The 23,980-nt window shown below is 35.9% G+C and overlaps 1 protein-coding gene across 3 annotated transcripts in view; it reads left to right on the top strand.

Moving 5' to 3' along the window:
* PAX5 (paired box 5) overlaps positions 1–23,980 on the top strand; it is a 333,546-nt gene that overhangs the window by 244,696 nt on the left and 64,870 nt on the right. For all 3 annotated transcript variants that reach the window (XM_074281761.1, XM_074281759.1, XM_074281760.1), the window contains exon 8: positions 5,333–5,434. In XM_074281761.1, coding sequence (XP_074137862.1) covers positions 5,333–5,434 — 102 coding nt within the window. The remainder of the gene's footprint in view (positions 1–5,332; positions 5,435–23,980) is intronic.

Raw genomic sequence — 23,980 nt, 5'->3', positions numbered from 1 at the left:
AGTGCTTGTTTTGTGCCAATCATTGTATTGGGTGCCAAAGGTACAAAGACAAAAATGAAACAGTCCTTGTCTTCAAGGAGCTTACTGCCTATAGAGAAGAAACAAAATTTATGAAGCAAATAAATAAAGAAATTTTGAGGGAAGGGCATTGACAACTGGGAAGGGGAATTGAGAGTGAGGAAATCCTATGAAGCTTACTATAGAAGGTGATATTTGAGCCAGAAGCTGAGGTATTTAAAAGAAAGTAGGGATTCTTTAGGTAGAATTGAGGAGGAAGTATATTCCAGACATGGAAGAAAATTTACACAAATGTATGGTTGGATAAGAGAAACAGAATGTCATCTATGAGAAAGCATAAGTAGCAGCTAGAATTTGCTGGACAATAGAATATATGAAAGAGAGTAATGTGCAAAAAATCTAGGAATATGAACTGCAGCCAGACTTTAACCCTTTGGCTTTGGAAACCAAACAGAGAAATTTTTATTTGAGTCTCGAGGCTATAGGGAGCCTTTAGTGCTTTTTGGGCAAAGTAGCATGGTCAGAAGTATGTTTTAGTAAAATTAATGTGGCCACATGGATTGGAGAGTGATGAGACTGGAAATCAGGACACAAATTAGGAGGCCATTGTAGTAATCCAGGGAGGAGATAACAAGGATCTGAATTAAATTGGTGGCTTTGTTGAGTAGAGAAGTAGATAGACATGAACTTATATCTTGGAGATAAATAACAGATAAGATAATATGGCAACTGGATATGACAAATGTGAAAGACAAAAGAGTTGAGGATAACTCTGAGGTGGCAAATTTGGATGATTAACAGAATTGCTAAAGACAGTGGAGAGAGTGCCAGGCCTGAGGTCAGGAAGACTCATCTTCTTGAGTTCAAATGTGGGCTTAGCTGCTTGCTGGCTATGTGGCCCTGGAGAAGTTTAACACTGTTTGCCTCATCTGTAAAATGAGTTAGAAAAGGAAATGACAAACCATTCTAGAATCTTTGCCAAGAAAACTCTATATGGGGTCAAGAACAGTTAGACACAACCGAAAAATGACTAAATAATGCAACAACAATAGCAATAGTAAAGAATTATAGTCCTTCACTATAAATAGTGAAATTAGGAAGAAGAAAGCTTGCATTTGCTTCAGCCTGTAGAGGATAAATATTTCTGAATATTTGTCCTATTCTCTATTGTCTCTCTTCATCCATGTGGTAAAAGTATGATAGGGTTGGGATAAGAATGTGACCCAAAGTCAACCTATCAAGAACCTTTAGTTTAGAAAATTCTCTAGGAAAGACAGAAGCTAATATTTAAAAAACAATAACAAAACTAAAGGAAAAAGATAGAAAGTGAGTGAGGCTGTCTTAAGTTTCCAGACATTACCACAAAAGAGCCTAGAAGAAAGAAGAAATCTTTGGATTGAGCATCTTCTTGATCAATAACCAGATGCCTAATTAGGCACAATAGCGCCTAGTTTAGAAACACAGAAGCAAAGTGATGCTATGAAAACCTTATTAGACCCAGAGTCAGAAAGACCTGAGTTCAGATCCTGATTCAGACATTTACTAGCTGTGTGGTTATAAGTCACTTAACTTATCTCAGCCTCAGTTTTCTCATCTGCAAAATAGGGATGAAAGTACCTACATACCTAGGTTCTTGTGAGGATCAAATGAGATAATATTTCTAAAGTGTTTGGCAAAACTTAACATGCTTTATAAAGACTAGATTTTATTATTAATGTTGTTATCATAACTCTACTATATATATTATATATATAATTATATAACTCTTCTATTATTATAATTCTGATAATTACTATATAGCAGTACTTATTTACCCAATAAGATTTTTGCAAGGCAAGCATGATATAAATGCTGCCCAAATTTCTCTGAAACATACTTTCCTCTTTTATAAAGTGACAAGGGGAATTAAATTATGTCAATTATTGTCTTAACTGCATTGAAAGGATGAAAGGTTTCTTTTTCCCTGGCATTCTGATTTACTCAGAAATCTGAGTTATGATGGTTAGTCCTACACGTTCTATTTTAAGAAAGTCATTGATAAGATAGAAAATACTGGGAAATGATCAACCAGGCTAAAGGAAGTGGACTTGAGAATGTGGCATAAGGATCAGCTAAAGGAACTGGAAAATGTTCATCCTGAAGAAGGGAGGGAAAGCAAAACTCCCTGGGCACATGATAATTATCATCAAGTATTTGAGGGATTAGATTGATTGTAATTATGTCCAATGGAAATAATCAGAAGCAATGGGTAGAAGTTTTGGAAAGGGAATTTAGGACTGAATCCAAAAAAAAAAAAAAAGCAACCACAAAACAACAACAACAACAACAACAACAACAACAAAAACCTTCTTATGACTACCCAGACTTGGAATGGGTTTTCTTGGGAAGTGGTAAATTCTCTTTCACTGGAGATCTTCACGTAAAGGCTGAATATATGAAAGAGAGTAATGTGCAAAAAATCTAGGAATATGAACTGGGAATTTTCTGGGAATGGGATAGAGGGAAGTGTTATTCAGACCTGACTTCTAATGGCTGCTGGGGTCTTTTCAATTCCTAGATGATCCTATGTGTCTTACTGTATCTAGGTATGTTATAGAATTCCTGTACACCAGGAAAAGTTCTTCTATCAGACATCATGTCTAATTACACATTCTTAAAGGATAGCTCTGGTACATCATTGTGCTTAGCTAATCTCATTATTTTCATCCCTGTGTTAGTGATAGTGGCAACAACAGTAATCATGTAATAGGGATTAGGGCATGTAGAATGCTTGTCACAGGTACATTTCCAATGATGATTACCTCATATGAGGGGAGAGGACAGAGCTGATAGACAGACCATTATGTTTCACTTTTTCTAGGAGAAGTAGAGGTAGAAAGTTTCTTTGCATTTCCCTCTATATATCCTCTCAAATTTCAGGTTTGGAGTGTGAGTGAAGAGGGAGGGGAAAGATCAGAACTGAATGAAATGAAATTAAAGGTTTTACTTTGGTTGAGAGAGCAAAGTATTCAATGAATGGAGCTAGGAGGTAGATGATGGGGACTCAGCATTTTGCTGCTGTATCAAGGGGTTTGTGTGACATCAAGATGTCATGGTACATTCTCACTGTGGAAAAATGCCATGGAGTTCACTGCATATTTCAGTGATATATTGTCCCTCAGGTATCTCTGTGTATCTCCATGTCTGCTTAAGGCTCTCCTGTCCTCTAGAAGTCACGTCTCCCATAACACTCTCAATACCTTTCTATTTTGTGCAGGGTTTCTTAACCTTTTTTGTGTATGTGTATGCTACAAACCCTTTGGCAGATTGGTGATGCCTCTTTTCAGAAAAATGTTTCTAAATGCATAAAATAAAATACACTGGATTACATAGGAAACCCATTACAGTGAAACACCCATGAAAATATTTTTTTTAAAAGTCAGGTACACAGTCCTTGCTTTAAGAGCCTCTGTATAACATGCCTTTGCCTGAGTGCTTTAATTAATTTTCAAGCACCACTAATACTCAACATTTCTAAAACAGAGGCTTCATATTTAGATTCTTTTTCCACTGCATTGGTTTCATATCAGAGAATAAAGAATCAAGACACTTTTCTTACAGCAAACAGGGTTTGCAAACATAGATTTTATGTCTTGAAATAGAGTGCAGTTTTAAGGGTTACCTGTAGAAATAAAGATAGCTGTATATTTCCATTTTCTTTTCTATTGCTGTTGCTACAGGCAGGCATCTAGGGATGACTGAGAGTTCCTTTGGACCAGGTTCTCATACTACTTTCTGGCCACTATTTTTCCTCTATTTAGAGGGTATGGGTGACATGGGGAACATATTTTAGAAGGCAAAGCTGTTGTTGATTTGATGGACATTTTTCTCTTATCAAAAACTTGTCTGTCTAAGTTATAATTTAAAAATTGTTCTATGAATGACTTAAAATTGAGAAATTTGAAGATATATGATGGCTTGTTGCAATTGATTCTTTAAAACGTCCATTAAAGGTATAGCATGAATTGGTAGCTATATCTGTCAGTTCTGAGTTTGAATTGAGTCTGTGAAGGACTTGTTTGTTACATGTTAATTTGGTGTCTCACTTCCATGATTCCCATGGAAAAATGCAGATAGAGATACACAACTTTCATTTCCCTCAAAATATTAGTACCAAAATTATTTTGATTCAATATGGGGCTCTGCAAATAACTTCAGCCAAGTCACTTAAATGATCAGGACTTCAAGTTTCTTATTTTAATAATTCAATTAGACATTTATCATCTGTAAAATGAGAAGCTTAGACTAAGTAACTCTTCTAGTTCTGATTGGAGAATGTTTACTAAAAGTTTTAAATTCGGGCCAAAAATAACAATAACAACAATTAGTTCATTACATTTACTATGGAGTTTTTAAAGAACGTTTCTTGCAATTACAATAAGTGTTTCATTAATTTTATCATCAATGATCTTTTTGTCTTTTTCACTTACATTAGCATTCTCAGAATAGTATGGATTTATTCCGACATAAATATGTGTTATATACAAATTACATATATGTATGTATATATATAAACATTGTATATATGCTATATATATTATATGTGATATATCATATCATAGTTTATATTCATTATATACTATGTAAGTTAATAAGTGTTAACAGTATAAGTATTAATATTATTAGAAGTTAACATTAATAAGAATATTCATGTATATTGATCTATATATTATTGATATCATGTTTACATGTGATATATATGGATACATAAGTACAATGTAGGTCTAGCTTGCCCATATATAAAAGATCAGCATGAATATATATGTATATGTACATATATATGTATATGTGTATGAATTCTACAGATGTCTATATCTTAGTTACATATTTGTAAACATCCAAAATTACATATGTATACACAAAGATAAATGTCAGTAGATACCTCATTTCATAGTTGATCAATTTCTATTGCCTAATTTAATTTTATTTTTATGTTACCAAGAATCAGGCAAACCTGGACCTACGATAGGAGTAGTAGACTAAAGCTCTTTTACAAGTTTGTCCCTTGAATGATGTTTACACATGCATGTTTTCTTTTTTTCATTCTGTTTTTTACCTTAAATAGCTTTCTGGCTTTGTACTCAAAGCTTATATAGAAAAAGCTCTTTTCTTCCTGCCAGCTGGGGGTGGGAGTAGGGGGTGGAAAGCCCACTTTGGTATTCACAATACAGATATGACAAATGTATGGCCTGTGTTCCGGGTGTTTGGGGAAATGTAAAAACATGTCGAGTTGTTGCAAATGCTCACATGGTGATTTGTTGGTTTGATTCTTCAGGTCGTGATTTGGCAAGCACAACCCTCCCAGGATACCCTCCACACGTCCCCCCTGCTGGACAGGGCAGCTACTCTGCTCCAACTCTGACAGGGATGGTGCCCGGTGAGTTTTCAAAATGCATCTTTTCTGAGGCAAGCAAAGTGCTTTCTGGTTGTTATATGTGGAGGCCGGCAGCCGACTGAGAGATGTACATGAAAAAAAAATCTGCCATATAGTCCAAAGTAAACTCATGAGTATCTATAAAAAAACAAAAAAACAAACAAACAAAAACCCATAAATGAATTCTTGCCCTAGCCTATCTCTCCAATGCAGTGCTTCCTTCATTTCACATTTGCAAGGAAAAGATTATTCAGTCTGAGACTTTGATTGGGCTTTTTTTTCTAATTCTTCAAGTTTATTTGTTTGATGTATTCAATAGGGAGGACTGAAATTGGCAGAAATGACTCTTCTTTGATTGTATAAATGCTTTAAGACTGATTAAGACTTGGCAAAGATTTGTCCAAGGGAGAGAGAAGCTCTTTGGAGTGGTCTAAGTCTTGTTACTTTCATATGATCCATGAAATAAATAAACATTTATTAAGCACCTGCTATGTGCCAGGCCCTGCACCAAATACTGGAGATACAAAAAGAGGCAAAAGACAATCCCTGAGTTCAAGGAGCTTACAGTCTAAAAGGGGAGACAATATGCAAAAATATATATATAAAACAAGTTATATACAAGATAACTAGAAAAAATTAACAGAGGGAAGGCATTTCTTTGTAATAAACGATTCATACTTTTTGCAGCTGGCATCTTCCTAGATGATATAGTTCTGTTAGTTTTCTGTCATGCACATTTCAAGATTTTTGAAAAGAGGGAAACATCCTTTTTTTGGTTGGGGTTGGTGGAAAGGTGGAAATAGCAACAGCCTTATTATATTTGTGAAAATGTTTGTGCCATAACTTGGCATCTTTGAAAGCTGAGATCCTGGACAATCATCTGATTTTTCTAAGGTTCACTTTTCTCAACTATAAAATAAAAGGTTGGGAATAGTTGAACTCTAATCTAATTTCCACTTCTGTTCTATGATTGTTTTTTCTACAATTACTTCTATATTAATGCTTTTCTCTCTTCTAGTCTCCCCTGAAATTGGGGGAAGAAAATAGAGGAAGAAATTATGACCCACTTATATGTTTCTTCATGCCAACTTTAAAACTATTCAATAAGAGAAAGTAAGGTTCTTCCAAGCTTGTTGTTATTCAGTCATTTTAGTCATGCCCGACTCTTCATGACCCCCTGTGGGGTTTTCTTGGCAAAAATACTAGTGTTTTGCTATTTCCTTCTCTAGCTCATTTTGCAGATGAAGAAATTAAGGCAAATAGGGCTGTATGACATGCCCAGTGTCACACAGTTAGTAAGTACATAAGGCCAGATTTGAACTTAGGTCTCCTATCCACTGATACTTAGTTGCCCCAGCTAGTAGGGGGTTGGTTTTAAGGAATATATGGGGCCCCATAGGAAAATATGTGGATATTTTCTCCCCTGATAAAATATAAGCTCATTGAAGACAGGGATCATTTCATTTTTGTCTTTGCATCAGCAGCATTTAGCATAGTATATGGAATATACTAGTCTTTTACATATGCTTATTGAATGCTTTTTCCCTAAAGTGTAAATGTGTATCACATTTCAGTGCTTATAGCATGCTTGCCAGGGTGAATTTCCAAAATATTCAATACCATTAAGATCTTAACATTTGTATAGCACCACATACTTTGCAAAGATTTTTCTCATTTACTATTGTATTCAGTTTTAAAAATGAATTTTGTGAAATTCAGGGAAATGTAAATGCTGACATCCCTAGTCACTGTTTCTGGCAAAGCTTTTCTTTTTTCTGCATAGAGTACCTTTACAGTGAACTAAGCTTGCATGCAGAGGAGGGAAGAGGGGAAATGGAGAAAGGGGGGAGCAGGCAGAGAGCAGATTCACATCAGTAGCACTGGGTTTTGACACACATACAAGGTGATTCACATTTCCTTCCTGCCATGAACAGAAGCAGGAGCAAGTAGAAAATTTGAAAGCCTAGCCAGTGCTCACAAGATTTTCTCAGCTCAGCTTTATAGACACAAAAGGTTGATCTAGTTCAGAGAAGCACCTGAACTCTTTACAGGATTATCCAAACGGAATCTGCACTCTGAACCATTGGAGTTTCTTGCAGCCTTAATTACAGTAAGGATTATAAAAATGACTCTAAGTTTGACAGAGCCCACATAGTTCTCAGAATATATGAAGGTTCTTTTAACATTAACTGGAGCTACAGGAATTAAAGATTAGAACAAGTGCATATTTTTAATGATAAGCCTGCTGTGCCACAGCTGTGTCAGATACTCAAATGCTCTGAATGAGGTTCTCAGTGTCTCCGCACCCCCATGGCACTGATCCCCTGGAGGAGCTTAAGCACAGGTCTGCAGGTTGGTAAGCAAACAGTTTGGCAAGGGATAACCCAGCACACTTCAGGTGTGGGCAGCTGTATCTTAATGCCCCCTTATGGTGCCACATATTTTTCACACTTTGGTGTGAACATATTTATTTCAAGAAGCTTATTGCAAAAAGTATGTGTGTGTGTGTGTGTGTGTGTGTGTGTGTGTGTGTGTGTGTGTGTGTGTGTTGGAAGGGTGGTTAATCACATGGTACCTCCCTTTGTTCCTTGAGAGCAAAAATTATTTCATCCACATATTTGTGTCCCCAGCTTTTTCCTTCACTTACTTAATATAGTATCTGGCACATAGGAGGTACTTTAAAAATGCTCATTGTTTGATTTCAATAAAGCACTCTGATTAAAGTCAGACATGGAGCTTCTGGACTGATTAGCGGTGCCCACAATCTCAGGTGATCTTTTTCCAGATTCAGAGTTTCAAGAGATTTCAGAGATGATCTAGTTGAATATCTCCCTAAGTCATTGAGACTTAGGGAGATTATATGATTTACTCAAGATCACATATATCAGAGATGGTATTAAAACTATACCTTCTCATTCCAGAATGGTCTTTGTTTCTTATTGGCTCTTTTTAACACATCTCAAGGTCATTCTTTCATTTATCCATTCATCCAGTAACAACCATTAAATGTCTATTATATACCAGGTATTATATTAGATTCTTGAAGAAAGACAATATAGAAGAATTTTTTTAGAATTTCATTAGGTTTGGTATTTAGAATGTCTGCCTTGTATTGCCAAACTTGGGAGTTTCCCAGTTTTTAGCATTTCAACATTCATTTAGCAGACATTTATTAAGCACCTATTATACTTGAAGTATTATACTAGGCACAGAGGATATAAGGATAATTATAATCCAAACTCTGTTCTCAAGAAAGCTAATAAGATTTCTGTTTGAGCTGTGGATTATGTGTTTGCAATTTGAATATTGACTGAATATATAGCTTTGTCTCTGTTACTCTCCCCCTCATTTTCTCTGCCTCTATCTTTGTCTCTATTTGTCTTTCTCTGTGTGCCTCTTCTATCTCTGTCACTCTCTGTCTCTGTCTCTTTGTCTGTCTTTCTGTCTCTCAATGACTTCCCCCTTCCTCTTTCTTCTCTTTCTCTCTCTCTCCTCTCTCTTTTCTCTTTCTCCTTTCTCTCTCTTCACTCTTCTCTCTTTCTCCTCTCTCTCTTCCTTCTCTCTCTTCTCTCTTTCTCTACCTCTGTCTCTCTGTCTCTGTCTCTTTCTTCTTGTCTCCCTTTTTTTGTTTTTCTCTTGTATTGTTAGACTGCCTCAAGAACAGCACAATGTTGAGAACATGGGTGGTACTAAGTCTCATTGTACTCTACCCTGGTCCCACCATACATGGAGTATTGTGTTTACTTCTAGTTACTACATTTTAAGAAAGACATAGATAAATTGGAGAGTTTCCAGAGAAGGTTAACCGGGTTGATAAAGAGACTCCAAATCACAACACATGAGGATGGGTTGAAGGAACTGAGAATACTTAACCCAAAAAAGAGAAGACTCAGGAGAGCCAGGATAGCAATAATCAAGTAAATACTTCAAGTGTGAGCATGTAGGAAAGAAATTTACTTTTTCTTCTTGGCCTTTGAGAACAGAACTAGGAGTAATAATAAAAGTAGTAAAGAGGCAAAGTAGGCTTTATGTAAGGAAAAACGCCTTAATAGCTAGAGTGATCCAGAAATAGAAAAGTTTGCCTAAGGAGAAAAGCAGGTCCCCCCTCCATCTTTGGAGGTCTTCTGATAAGAATAGGGTTATTACTTATCTTGTTGTTTTTCAGTCATTTCCAACTCTTTGTTGACCAAATTTGGCTTTTTCTTAACTAAGATACTGGAGTGGTTTGCCATTTCCTCCTTCAGTTCATTCTAAAATCAGGAAACTGAGGCAAACATAGTTAAGTGACTTGCCCAGAGTCACATAACAAGTAAGTGTCTGAGGCTGGATTTGAACTCGGATCCTCCTTACTCCAGATCTAATTCTCTATCCACTGGAGCATCTTATTGAATAGGATTTTCTTATTGAGATGGAAGTTGAATTAGATGGCCTTTGTGATCCCTCCTGCCTATGAGATTTGTGATGCTTTCTGAGTGATAATGAGAGCAGTTTGTATGCAAATGTACTCTGTATAGGTATTATCTCATTTAATTCTCAGATAAAAGATACAGATAAAAAGAATTAACTATGACTTCACCAATTCCAAAGATATGTTATTTTATCCAAATAGGTATTTCTTTTACTGATGAAGATCATCTTTCTACATCTTTGTAGATATCTAAATGAGCTTTTATAACCCTCACCTCCAAAATTCCATCATTTCATCATCAACCTTCTGGTAACTTTTGGTCCTGTAAAGAAAAGATACTCACAGTCTGTCAACAAGCTCATTCTTGAATGCTTTCCAACTCAGTAGGATCTGAGAGAGCTTGTCCTGTGGCTTTTGAAAACTCAGGGTCACCTCCATGGCTCACGTATACAATGAGGTAACAAACTGGATAGAGTACAGAATTTAGTCAAAAAGACCTGAGTTCAAGTCTTGTGTTGGACATTAGTGATCTGATCCTGGGCCTCTGTTAGCCTTTCTCTGCTTCAGTTTCCTCATCTACAAAAATACGTATAATAAGAGTACTTTTTTCATAGGATTGTTATGAAGAAACTGAGTTAACATGTAAAGCACTTTGCAAACCTTCAATATTAGCTATTATTGTTGCTTTTATTAATGAAGGAAAGAAGTATGCATGAATATAATATCATCATTCTCATTTTGTAGAAGAGGAAATTAACTAGCATAGAATTGAATGAAATCAGATAGCTAGTAAGTAATAGAGCTAGAAAAGGGCAACTAAAGATGTCAGTGGATAGATTGCTAGACTTGGAGTCAGGAAAATTCATCTTCCTGAGTTCAAATTCATCCTCAGACACATAATTGCTGTGTGACCCTGGACAAGTCATTTTACCTATATTGCTTTAATTTATTAGGGAAGGAAATAACAAACCACTCCTTCATCTTTTCCAAGAAGATCTGCAGTTCAAATGAAGAGCTATTGACTCCTTACTTTTTCTCCTTTGTGAAGTTTTTAAAAAATGATATGATTAAACAGCTCAAGTGGAGTCCTAGTACAATTCTGGTACTTAAGGACTAACTAAATGTCTCATTTATGAGCTTTTATCTTAGCAATTCGCAGGGGGGCAGTTTACTTGAACCAATGTAAAAAGAGCTGTTAAATACAAATATATACATTGATGCTAAGTATAAATAGTTTGGGGATTATCTGTTACTTTGCGTTATATAATACTTTCTCATGGATAATAGGGACTTAACTATCTCTTTCTTTTGAATTTTTTTTTTTGCCAAATGCTTCAAAAAATGTCTAAAAAGGTAGAAATGATAGACAGGTGCAGAGATTGATAAATGTATGCTAGTGTGTTGAAGCATCTCTCTCAGATGGAGTTCTGTCTACTTCTCAGATGGATGAATTATATACATCAGCCCTCATTAAGGCCAGGGGAGATGATCTACAGATTCTGACTTTTTTTTTTTGCTTCATAACTAGATGAGAATATGCACTTGTCCTGTCCATTAAAACCTTGCCAGATTGGCCTTCCCAAGGGTTACCTAAATTCTTACATCAGTAGGTACTTGAAAAAGATTTATTGAATGAATGAAAATAAATGATTTTGAATTACCCCCATATTTGAAAGTTTGCAACATAGGTCTGAAGTCTGATTTTTGAACTTCTGTGTTTGCCTCTATTTCTTCAACTGTAAAATGGAGATAATGGACATATACCTCCCAATTGTCATAATGATCAAATGAGTTATTTCTTAATTTCTTGCTTAGTACAGTGCCTGATACACAGTTGGTACTTAATAATGATTGTTCCCTTTTCAAATTTGAAGATATGTCACTAGTGAGGTAAGACTCAGGGACTCCTGAGTCCCAGGTTCCTGATATTTTATTCCCCACTTTTTCACCCCCATCCCCAAATCCCCCTGAACTGAACTAGCTAGTAGAATTAGTGAGAAGTTATCTTTGGTTCTCAAAAAGTTACTAGAAGTACCACACAGACAAGAAAATGGAATGATACTCTTTTTTTTCCCTACCATCTTTCTCCTAATACTGGCTTCTATGAATGTTAAAGGTTCTGTGTCCTTCTAAATCTCTCTATGGGCCCTATTATCTCTAGTGCTCAGAATGAATAGGTACAGGCTCTGAGGAGAGGGTGGAGAAAGAAGGTACTACTCAGATAGTCGTTTTCTTGCTTCCAGGGATCCCTGAAGGGAAAAATTGTCTTATATCACCCAAATGTTGTAGACATAGAGGGACACCATCATAGTGAGCCCATAGAGCCAAAGAAAATGTTCCCCTCCCCCCTCTTTATCCCCACTCAGGATATTAACTGCAGGTAACTTTTACATCACAATATAAATCCTGAATGCAAAAGTCTGCCACTGGTGTTACATACAAATACATCCTTGGAATCAGAGAGCTAACAATCTAAGCAGAAAATGCAGAGCTTGTTATTGCAGTTTTAAATTATTTGGTGGAATTATTGTATTGTCCCCATTGTGACAGATGTTAGCCCTGACTGGTATGAAAAGAACTTTGGGTGGGATAAACTCCACAACAGACATCCAGTTTTCATAAACTTCCTATCAGGATTTTGTTGATTCAGTACCAGACAGAATAAGAACAAGGTCTCCCTTGTTTAAGAAGCAATGTGACAAGGAAGAAACTTAGAGTCTTGGAAGCTGGTTTTGAATTCTGACTCTATTCCCTGTATGGACTTAGGTCCTTCCACTTCTTATCTTTCTGGGTTCTTTATCCTATCTATGATTCTCAACTTTACTAAAAGGAGTGATAGATGAAAGATTCTTTGAGGTTTTTCTTAGAGGAATTTCTTTGGTAATACCACTGTATATTTAATCTTTGTTCTGCCACATATGGGGTTAATTTTTACCTCATTAGAAATGCAGCAGAGCAAAATACAAAAGGGCCTTGAAAGTGTTTTACATGGAACTGGAACAAGGCAAGATGACATTTGGATGACATGAGGCATGTTCTGTGACAGAAGCATGTGTATTGTGAAGCTTTCCCCCTTTACAATAATGGTTACATGACACACCTTTCCTCAGAAGAAAGAGATTGGTATGGACATCCTCCACTGAACACCCAGTCCTGTAATTGCTGAAAATCGATAGGACTCTCTTATCTCCATGTCTTGATATTGACTGTGCTTCTTACCTAGATTCTTGTTCCCCACCTCTGAGGTTCCCCAGCTTCCTTCAAGACACAGATCAGATACTCCCTCAACACCTCAGCTGCCAGTGTCTTCCTTTCTGATATTGGCTTTCACATACTCTATAAAAGTATTGCATATACTCACTTATTTGCAGGTTGTCTCTCCCCATTAAAATGTGAGCTCCTTGAAGGGAGGAAACTATTTTTTTGCCTTTTTTATGTAATCCCCATGCATAAGCACAGTGCCTGAAAGGTAGTAAACATTAAAACACTTAATAAGCAATTGTTTGTTCATTTGACTTAAACTGATTTTTTCCCCTATAAATAGTAATCCTTAAGGTAAGGTAAAGATGCTTAGCCCATGGGAAAATGGAGAAAACTAATAAGAATTGGAGTAAAAGAAGTAATGATGAATTACTAATAACAAACAAACTCACATAAAATCCTAATCCTCATACAAGTTGAATCCCTGGAGATCAACTTCCCAAAATAGCAACATACAATTATCCCTTCCACAATGTTACTTTCTCCATTGTGATTTTTATATGTCATTGGTCTGCATAAAAAGTAAACGGGAATTTTGAGGAAGCTTTGGGAAAGCTACAGACAACACTCAAAGATCAACCAATGACACAGAAAAACTTTAGAAACTCAGAAATATGTGTTTATGAACACATATAATGTAGATTACCTACCAAAATGATGTGTGTGGGTTCGGCCCCCATATGATGTGGGTGATAAGGATACCAGATGATGACAGGCACCAAAAGTTGGGTTTCGATCATGTGAAGAATTCACAAGAGCCATTCTCTTTAGCAAAAAGTAGATTTATTTAGGAAAGAGGTTACCAACAAAATGAAAAGATACAATAGATACTGGGAATGGAATGGCAAATATGAAATAGAGTTGCGAGAGTATATGAAAGACAAGTTCCTCACAATTACCCAGGAGAAAGGAAAGACCCCATGAAGTTGGGGCATGCTCTTACTGGCAGGCTAAATCCTAAAAGACACGTCAGTTAGCTCTAACAAGGTTAGAAGAGATACCACATAGCATAAAGGAAAGGTAAGGGTAAAGAAAAACAAGACAGAAAATGTCATGGCAGACTGGCCCAAAGGAAAGCAGCAGCCATGGGATGGCCCATAAGTAGATTTTACAGGGAAAATTTAACCTCAGGGACATGACAAGGTGAGACTGTTCAGAGGGTGGGACCATGAAACTAAACTGATCTCTATCAGTGCCTTCTCCCTACTTGCATAGGGGATCAATTTTTGTCAATTTCTCTACTAACCACACCCAACGTTGAAGACATCACCACACATACACACACACACACACACACACACACACACACACACACACACACATACACACACACAGTATTATATAATATCAATCCAAATTTTACAATAAGATATGATTTAAAAAACCCATAAAAAAGAAAAAAATTAGACTTCTCTGGTATGAAGAGAGGGACAAATTTTGGGGAGCAGGGAGCAGAACTTTGTGCCCCAAACTTCATGATGTGGAAGAGATAATTGCTTAACAAGCTATTTAGTGTAATTTACAATAACACTAACATCTAGGAAGGGTTTTACTATATTTGAGTAAGATTAGAGATTCTAAGACACAGTAGAAGGAGGAAGCTATGCCATACAAGATAGAATACAGAGCAAGATTGGACTCAGCAGAAACAACAAAGCAGACCAGTTTTTTTCAGGGAAAACATTCATACTATGAGGGACAGTCATATAATGGAAATAGATCAGGTCCCACTGAAGTGCCTGGTGGATAGGGTGTCAAAAGCAGTAGCCAGTGGGTTTTTGAGGTTTTTTAATGGGTCAAAGAGGATCGAGGACTGCAGGAAAGGAGAGGGTGCCTGAACTTGGAAGAGTGGTACTGTTGGGGTAAATTGAGGAAATGAAAGTTAAAAAACATTTAAGTGAACCACCCAGGGTCAAACTTCTAGTGGTTGAAGCCATATTTAATCTCAGGTCTTCCTAATTCCAAATCCAGCTTTATCTGTTTCATCAAGTAGCCATCTGGGATGAAATATCTGGACTTGGAAACCAGGCTGATACATACTGCATGTAAGGATGGGGGGAAATGGCAAATCTTGAGAAGAGGTTTGTTAGTTGATAGTCACCTTCCTTGGGGGTTTCTAACCATCACTGAAGTCCTCCTTTTGGTCTAGTGACTCAAGAGATTTGAATTTTCTAGGGCTTTTTAGTTTAGAGGGGTAGAAAGTTTATTGAGCTTTTTTCAGGGAGCCAGTTAATTTCAGGTTCAATACAATTTAGGATCTTCCTGTATCTGTTTTTGGAGGGTAGAAGGTCGGTATTCATTAATTAATTTATCTTATTATAGGAGAAACTAGGGAGACCCTCATGAGTGATTTGGCTTATATTGTGCTATTAAACGCAGCACTATATTACCAGAAATTTGGCCTCTGATAATGATTTTTTGACCAAGGCAGCATATGAAATAGAAAAAAAGTATTAAATGGCGCTCCATTTTTCATAATCCAATTAGGCTTCTATAGCAATGGCAGAGGAATGATAGGAAAGTGGCAGAAGGTGACAAGAACCATCTACTTTTTAAACCATCTCCAAACTTTAACTTCACCATTGGTACCCTTAATTTAAGATCCTTGTTCAGTGACCAATAAGTTGATATACCACTGAAAGAATTGAGCCATTCATTATTGATATTTATGCTATAAGCCAGACAACAAAGAAGTTGTAGCTAAAAGGAAGACTAGCTGGCCAGTTTCCCTTCAAGATATAAATAAAGGAGTTGTCATAGTTTATATCATCTTGTGCCTAAAGGCAATAATAAACACCATTTTGCTAGACATTTAGTCCTTTTCATGTAGTGTTCATGATGAGTAGTCAGTGAGTTAATAAATGTTTATTAAACACCTACTGTATGACAGCTACTGTACTAAGCTCTGGGTATATAAAGAAAGACAAAAGACAATTCTTGCTCTATAATACCTTACAATCTTTTTGGGAGGGTTGACAATATGGATAAAACTGTGTATAAACAAGCTACATAGAACAAACTAGAAATAAATAAAAGAGAGAAGATATACCTCTAATGGTCCTCTTATGAGATATGAATCCCTTTCTCTGATGACATTTAAGGTATCAACTTCATTGGACATACCTTTTCAGGGTTTTATAATTGAATCATGAAGGGAATTCCATACTAGGAGTACAAGCTTGGGAAGTGCTTTGTGGATGTGATAACAGAGAGGGGGATTTCTACCCTGCATCCTCTACAGGATGTAGAAACAACTTTCAGAGATAGAGATACTTTTTCCAGCAATTCAAGAGAGTTCAAGGAACAATTTAGGGAACAGCAACACAACTCCAGAATAGAAATGGCTACAGGAGGACAGCCACTTGAGAGAAGGAATAATTTGAGGAAATAGGACCTTTGCCGGCAGAGAAGATATTTCTAGATTCAAAAGAGAACAAGCCATAGCAATTGAAAATTCAAGTATGAAGATGAACAGAACCTGAGAATTCAGATGAACAACCCATTTAGCAGTAAAGTTGCACCTAAGACAAACTTTATGAGAACTTGGAAGTGAGAAGGATTTCCAGACTTTGTAGCATAAAGAGTTCTGTGTTGCTTAGCATATATTTTACAAACATGGCTTACTACCTATGTGATCCAAGTTTGATTTCATATTTCACAAAAGATGGAATTGAATATATAGAAGCATTGACATGAAATCCAGCTAAGCTAGATGATCCTGAGAATATTTATCGAAAAATTAAGAAGGAAGGAAAGCACCAAACATATATAAAGTGCAAAAAATCTGTGAGTGATGATCTATTCTTGTCAGGATGATAATTATAATGATATCATCACAATTTTATTTTGTTCTCCTACATCAGTACCCATTATACTATCTGAGGAACTGGCATTTGTGCTTGAGAAAGTTGAGAAGCCTGGCCAAACTGAGTAGTTATTATAACAGAAGAGATCCATGCAGGATTTGATAAGATTTTAAAGACACTTATGGATTGATTTTTAAGATAGCAGGAAAAGGAAGGAACTTTGCAAAGAATGCAAAAGATCACAGAGGGTACTTTTACCAAAAAAAAAAAAAAAAAAAAAAAAAGACAACCAAGACTTCATCAGCACCTTCTGATTGACATGTCTGCTTTCCCATCTCAGAAAATAATTATGAGAATTGCTTATGCATAGAGTATCCTTGATGAAAATATGAGAAGAAAACAAGCAGGGTTTTGAAATTTTCTTTAATAGTAGACCACATATTTACAGTCACAAAATAGACATAAGATCTATTGTGACTATTGTTTGTTGATTTTTAAAAACTTGATTCAATAGAACAAAATGCACTGAGGGGAAAAACTTTCTTTAAATAGGGTATTTCCTGACTCTACATCAAGCTTATATAAGATCCTTTAAAGATATTGCTTATCACCAAGAATGCATAAAAGTGAGAGATGTGTTTGTCTAGGACAAGAGCTCTTAACTTTCTCTGAATCATGTACCCCTTGGCAGTCTGTTAAAACATATGGAACCCTCAGAAAAATGTTTGAAAATGCATACAACAATTTGCATAAGATTTAAAGGAAGCCAAAAGTTAGTGAAAATAAGGATATTGTTGGATTTCCACCCCCCTATCCAAATTCATGGATTCTCTGAAATTTATTTATGTCTTTCCCTCCCACACTGCCTTACCAAGGGGGTTCCCAGTTAAGAAGCCCTGGCCTAAGATGTTCTTTAGTGACATGAAAGATATTCTGTACAAATTCCAAACAAAAGAAGGATTACCTATTGATGATGAGTTTTTCCAAATGACTCTTATTAACAAATGAAAATGTACAAACCTCATTGTATAGATCTCTGGGATTCTGCAAAGCATTCTCAAGTAGAATCCCCAATAATGGAGAACATATTGATCTAACCGTCCACATGAAGAAAATAAAATCAATGAAAAAGGTGTATTGCTCATGCTATCATCAGTATATACATCTTGAATAGATGCTGCATATAGAAAAAATGCTAAGTCTAGAAAAGAGTGCTAGGAGATCAGGCAGAATTACATTTGGAAAATTAAATACCTAGAGGCATCAATTGCCCCCATGAAAAACTTTAATATATAATAAAGCCTTGTGTTAACCTAGCTCTTTCCCCAGATTCAGATCTATTAGAGAATAGTTCAACTCAAATCAAGAAATATTCATTAAGTGCCCACTATGTATTAAGGTGATATGACCTGCACTTTGCCATCCTTCTCTTCCCCCTCCTTGAGCTAGGAACTTGGAATCTGCCTTACTGATACTGCACTCTGATAGAAATCCCACCTTTGTAATACCAGTTTTCTCTTAGTGATATTCTATGGCTACAGATCATGGAATGCCATCAGTTCAGAACAGTTATATTCAAAAGCAATTTCAGCCACAATGGAAAAATACATGGAGAGTGTCATTGTTTAGTTTCTTGATGCAGTGACAAAATAAAGCAATAGAGCATTCAGAATGCCTGAAGCTTAAGCTTAGATTTTGGTGTCTTAGAAAAAAATAATAACTCCTAAGATATTGTTATCCTGGATGTGAAATTTTGTACAAATGAGGTCCTAGAAATAGTTATGGTGTTGATAAAAATAGATAATCAGGGATGGAAGAACTCATATCTAGAGATTAGGTACCTTCAAATTGGGTAGTACTTCAGTGTGTTTTTAGCCTTCTTGATACCACACAATAATTTAAGGAAATTCCTTTAATCATGGATCAAATTATAGCACAAGAAGACTAAGACTTCTAATACTCTTTATTTTTTTCCTCTAGATGTTCACTTATATTCACACCAGGGAGTATGTTTATGCCCTTTATTTCTCCTTTTAATTACATTGATGGCATTAATACTATTATTATTTATCGAGAACATTTTATTTATAAGATTTATAGGCATTCTTCATTGTTATTACTTTATAGCCATCTTGGGGAATAGGCTAACATGCCTTTCACAGTTGAGAAAACTGAAGCCCATTAAAATGAAGAGACTTTTGTTTAATCCAAGAAGACCCTAGATTTTGAGTCAAGAAAGTTCAAGTCTTGGATTTGCCACTTACCAGTGCTGTGGCCTCATGCAAATTATTTCAAAATCTTTAAGCCTCAGTTTTTTCATTGGTTAATTAAACATGATATTAATCAATCAATAAACAAACATTTATTAAATGCTACTTTTCAGGCACTATTCAAAGTATTGGGGATATAAAGATAAAAATAAAATATTTTCTGTCCTCAAGTAGCTTACAGTCTCTTGGGAGGACACAACAAGTACATACATAAATATGCAACAGTATAAACCCAAAACAAATACAAGGTAGCTTAGAAAAAGAGGACATTAGCAGTTTTGGGGATGAAGAAAGTCTTCCTTTTTTAAACATTTAGTTCTTTATTTTTTCCATTTATTTTTTCCATTTATGTAAAAAAACAACTTCTAACATTCATTTTTTAAAACTTTGAGTTCTAGATTCTCTCTTCTTCTCCCTGCCCTCATTGAGATTGCAAGCAATTTGATATGCAATACATGTACAGTCATGCAAAATATTTCCTTAATAATCATGTGAAACAAAAAATAGATGGAAAAATCCTCAATAAAAATAAAGTAAAAAAAGTTTGCTTCTATCTGTATTCAGACACCATCAGTTTTTTCTGAGTATCAATAACATTTTTCATAATAAGTCATTCAGGGTTGTCTTGGATCCTTGTATTGCTGAGAATAGTTATATCATTCACAGCTGATCATCTTACAATATTGCTGTTACTTTGAACACAATACATTTCACTTTGCATCAGCTCAGGTAATATTTCCAGGTTCTTCTGAGAGAATCTTGCTCATAATTTCTCATAACACATTAGTATTCTATCACAATCACATATCACAATGTATTCAATCATTCCCCAACTGATTGGAATCCCTTCAATTTCCAATTTTTTGTACCCAGAAAAGAATTTCTATAATTATTTTGGCACATATAGATCGTTTTCCTTTTTTTTCCTTTGTTGGGGTACAGACTGAGTAATGATATTGCTAGGTCAAAAAATATGCATGGTTTTGTAGACCTTTGAGCATATTTCCAAATTGCTGTACAGAATGGTTGAATCAGTTCACAACTCCACTGATAGTGCATTAATGTTTAATTTTTCTCACATCCCTTCATTTTCTTTTTCTGTCCTACTAGCCAATCTAATAGAGAATGGCAGTATTTCAGAACTGTTTTAATTTGCATTTCTCCAATCAATAGAGCATTTTTCATATAGCTATGGATAGCTATAATTACTTCATCTGAAAACTGTTATTTGATTATTTATTAATTGATGATGAATGGCTCTAACTTTTACAAAATTGGCTCAATTCTCTATATGTTTGAGAAATGAAGCCTTTATCAGAAAACTTTCTTCATTTTTTTCCACAGTTACTCTTGCTAACTGTATTTTCCCACTATTTATTACAAACTCTCTCCTTTCACCTTGTCCCTCCTCAAAAGTGTTTTATTTCTGACCATCCCCTCCCCAAATTTGCTTTCCCTTCTACCACAACCTCTGCTTCTTGTATCCCCTTCCCCTTTTCTTTTCTGGAGGAAAGGCCAGATTTCTATACCCAAGTGAGTATGGATATTATTCCTTCTATGAGCCAATTCTCATGAAAGTTAGATTCACTTATTCCCTCTTACAGATCTCTTCCCCCTCTACTGTAAAAAAGATTTTTCTTTTGATTGTGATAATTTACATCATTTTCCCTCTCTCTTTCCTTCTCTCCCAATACTTCTTAATTTCATCTTTTAAAATAATTTCACCTTTTAGATAAAAATTTGCTTTATACTCAACTAACACTTCTGTCCTCTGTTTACATGTACTCCCTCTAACCGCCCTAATAACAAGAAAGTTTTTATGAACTATAAATATCATCTTCATATATAGGATTGCAAACAATTCAACTCATTAAGTCCCTTATGAATTCCATTTTTGATTTGTTATCTTCTTCTGAGTGGTGTGTTTTGATCTTCTTTGTCACCATAGAAACTTTCTATGGTCAAAATCTTTTTCTGTTGTCTGCTCATTTTCCTAGTCTATTACTTGGTTTTTAACTCTTTGTTAAAGTACTCTGCTTCCAGACTAGAGGATGCACATTTTTAAGTTTTGGGGGTTTTGTGTAACTGTTTTCAAAGCTACTTCTGGAGATTTGTAAGTTTTCAGTTCTTCTAAGATGGCATAATCTAATAAGTATGATTATTGCTCTCTTGGTCTATGCTCTGGTCTTTGATCAACCACAAGCACTCTTTTCTTCCCTGGAACTATGAGGAAAGTTTCCACTGCACAGTAGCTACAAGTTCTGGGGTGCTAGTGCTACTCCTTGCCCTGGGACTGTGACCCAGGACTGCAACTCAGATTCAAATAGATAAAGCAACAGAGTTCTGTCTTAGTGCTAGCAAAGAGATCCCCACAATCTTTTCTGACCAATTGTCCACCCTTCTTACTATCTGTGGACTGAGAGCTCTCAGAAGTTGCTACTTATGCTACTGATTCAATGGCTCCCAAGAGCTGCTGCTGGTTTGCTAGGGCTGGGGCTATGCTGTGGCTTGTGTCACTGTATTCCACTCTCAACTCAGGTGCAACAGACGTTTCCTCCTGACTTTCTAAGTTGTCTTAGACTGAAAATAAATTGTTTCACTCTATCTTTTTGTGTATTCTACTGACCTAGAATTTGTTTAGAGTCATTATTTAAAGGTATTTGGAAGGATTTGGGGGAGAACTTGGGTGGATCTCTTCCTTTGATCTGCCATCTTGCCTCTGTCTACACTAAAGAAAGTGTTCCAATAGAAAATTTTACTCAAGCTAAGTTTTGAAGTAAGTAAAGGATTCCATTAGTCAAAAATGAAGTGAACATATGTTCCAGTTCTGAGGGTGGGGGCGAAGGGTAGAAGGGACAGCCAGGAAACACAAAAGCACAGAGGTAGGAGAAAAAAATGAGTGTAAACAACAGAAAGGTTAGTTTTTCTAGACTGCTAAGTACAGGAAAGGATGAGCTGTATATTTAGTATAGAAAGTGAGGTTTGGACTAGATTATACAGGGCATTAAAAGCAAGAAGTGTTTTCACATGCAAGTGGAAAGAAACCACTGGAATTTACTGAATGGAGGAATAATATCATCAGATTAGCCTTAAGGAAAATCATTTTGGCAGCAATGTACAATACGGACTGAATAAGTAAAAGTCTATTGAAATTTTCCAGGCTATAGGAAATGAGAAGAAAGGGAAAAAATGGATGCAAGAGATGTTGTAGAAGTAGAAACAAGATTACTTGACAACTGATTGTAAATGTATGATAAGAGAGCTTGAAAGGTTGGTAATGCTCTAGGCAAGACTAGAGAAGTTTGGAAACAAGATGATTTTTTGGACAGATAATGAATTATATTTTAAATATGCTGAGTTTGGAATGCTTATAGGATATCTAACTTGAGATGTCCAAAAATATTTTGGCGATATGGTACTGGAGCTCAGGAGAAAGACTAGGACTGGATATTTAGATCCACGAATCATCTAAAACAATGTTAGCTTATAAGGTCACCAAAGGGAAAATGTAGATGGAGTAGAGGGCCTAGAAGAGCACTGGGATATACTCACAGTTAGACAGCATCTAAGTTGAACCTTCAAAAGGTGACTAAGAAAGAGAAAGTATCTATAGAAGAAGAACTAAAAAAGAACAAAGTCACAGCAATTCAGAGAAGAGACAATATACAATAGGAAAGTGGGCAAAAGTGTAAAAGACTGCAGAGAGTTCAAGGAAGATGAGGATTGAAAAGAGGCCATGGTATTTTGTAATTCAGAAATCATTGGTAATTTTGGAGAGAACAGTTTTGGTTGAGAAATGAATTTGGGTAAGTGGAGAGAAAATGGAAACAATGGGTAAAGATAATTGTGAGGTGTTTTTTCTAGGAATTTGCCTGTGAACAGGAAAAGAGATAAGAGATCACTTATAATGAGTGCTTATTCAGGTTACAAAAATGTGGATGAGTTTGAAAAGTAGCAGTGAAGGAAACATTCTAAAGAAAAGAGATCGAAGATTAACATGGAACAGAATTGAATTGAATGGGATGGGAAAGCTTTTGCTTAGTGCCAAAGATAGTGTTGAGGTTTTGGAAAGGAAAGTAATAGAGAAAATAGAAGGGCCACAGGCCACCTTTGGAAAAAAACAGAGCCCTAACCAAAAAGATAGTGAGTACAAATTTCAGAGTAAAATGGGCTCATTTAGCTGACAGTAGAAGATCTACATGTGGTGGGAACTGGATAATGGGCGATAAGGGGTGGGTTAGGAAAGGAAAATATCATTGGCTTACCTCAGTGGTACTTCCCTTACTTCATACTGCTCTGTCTTATGACTTAGTCAAAGAAGGGGAAAAAAATCTCCAGTTTTTCAACTTGCTAGTGGTGGCTAGTCTCTGTAATCAAGCTGCCCATAATAAAGATAGTTGTAATGGCAATCAAATGGAGAAGAGGAGAATCAGGATGGGATCAAGAGCATACATAAAAGTGTAAATTTTAGTCATGATAACTAAAAGAAGAGAGAATGAGGGATGGTGACAATGGGTTTTAAGAAGCAGAGAAAGAGAGAAAATGGAGCCCAGTGGTTTCTATTTTCTTAACAATGTATGAGACAAGGTACTTAGCTGAGATGGAGTGGAAGAGTGATAGTGTGGAAGGCCTGATAAAACAGGGAAGGTTTGAAACAATTTTGTGGGGAATGATACTGAGAATCATCTAAGGAGGATATTAATCTTTTTATTCTTACCCTTTGGGTTGTTGTGAGGGAAGTAATTAATGAACTTGAAAGCATTATACAAAGGTGAGTAGTTATTGTTCTTAGGATTGTTAAGTC

The sequence above is a fragment of the Sminthopsis crassicaudata genome, chromosome 1 (genome assembly GCF_048593235.1).
Source record: "Sminthopsis crassicaudata isolate SCR6 chromosome 1, ASM4859323v1, whole genome shotgun sequence".
In the NCBI taxonomy this organism is placed as follows: Eukaryota; Metazoa; Chordata; class Mammalia; order Dasyuromorphia; family Dasyuridae; genus Sminthopsis; species Sminthopsis crassicaudata.
This window is presented reverse-complemented; position numbering and strand designations above follow the sequence as displayed.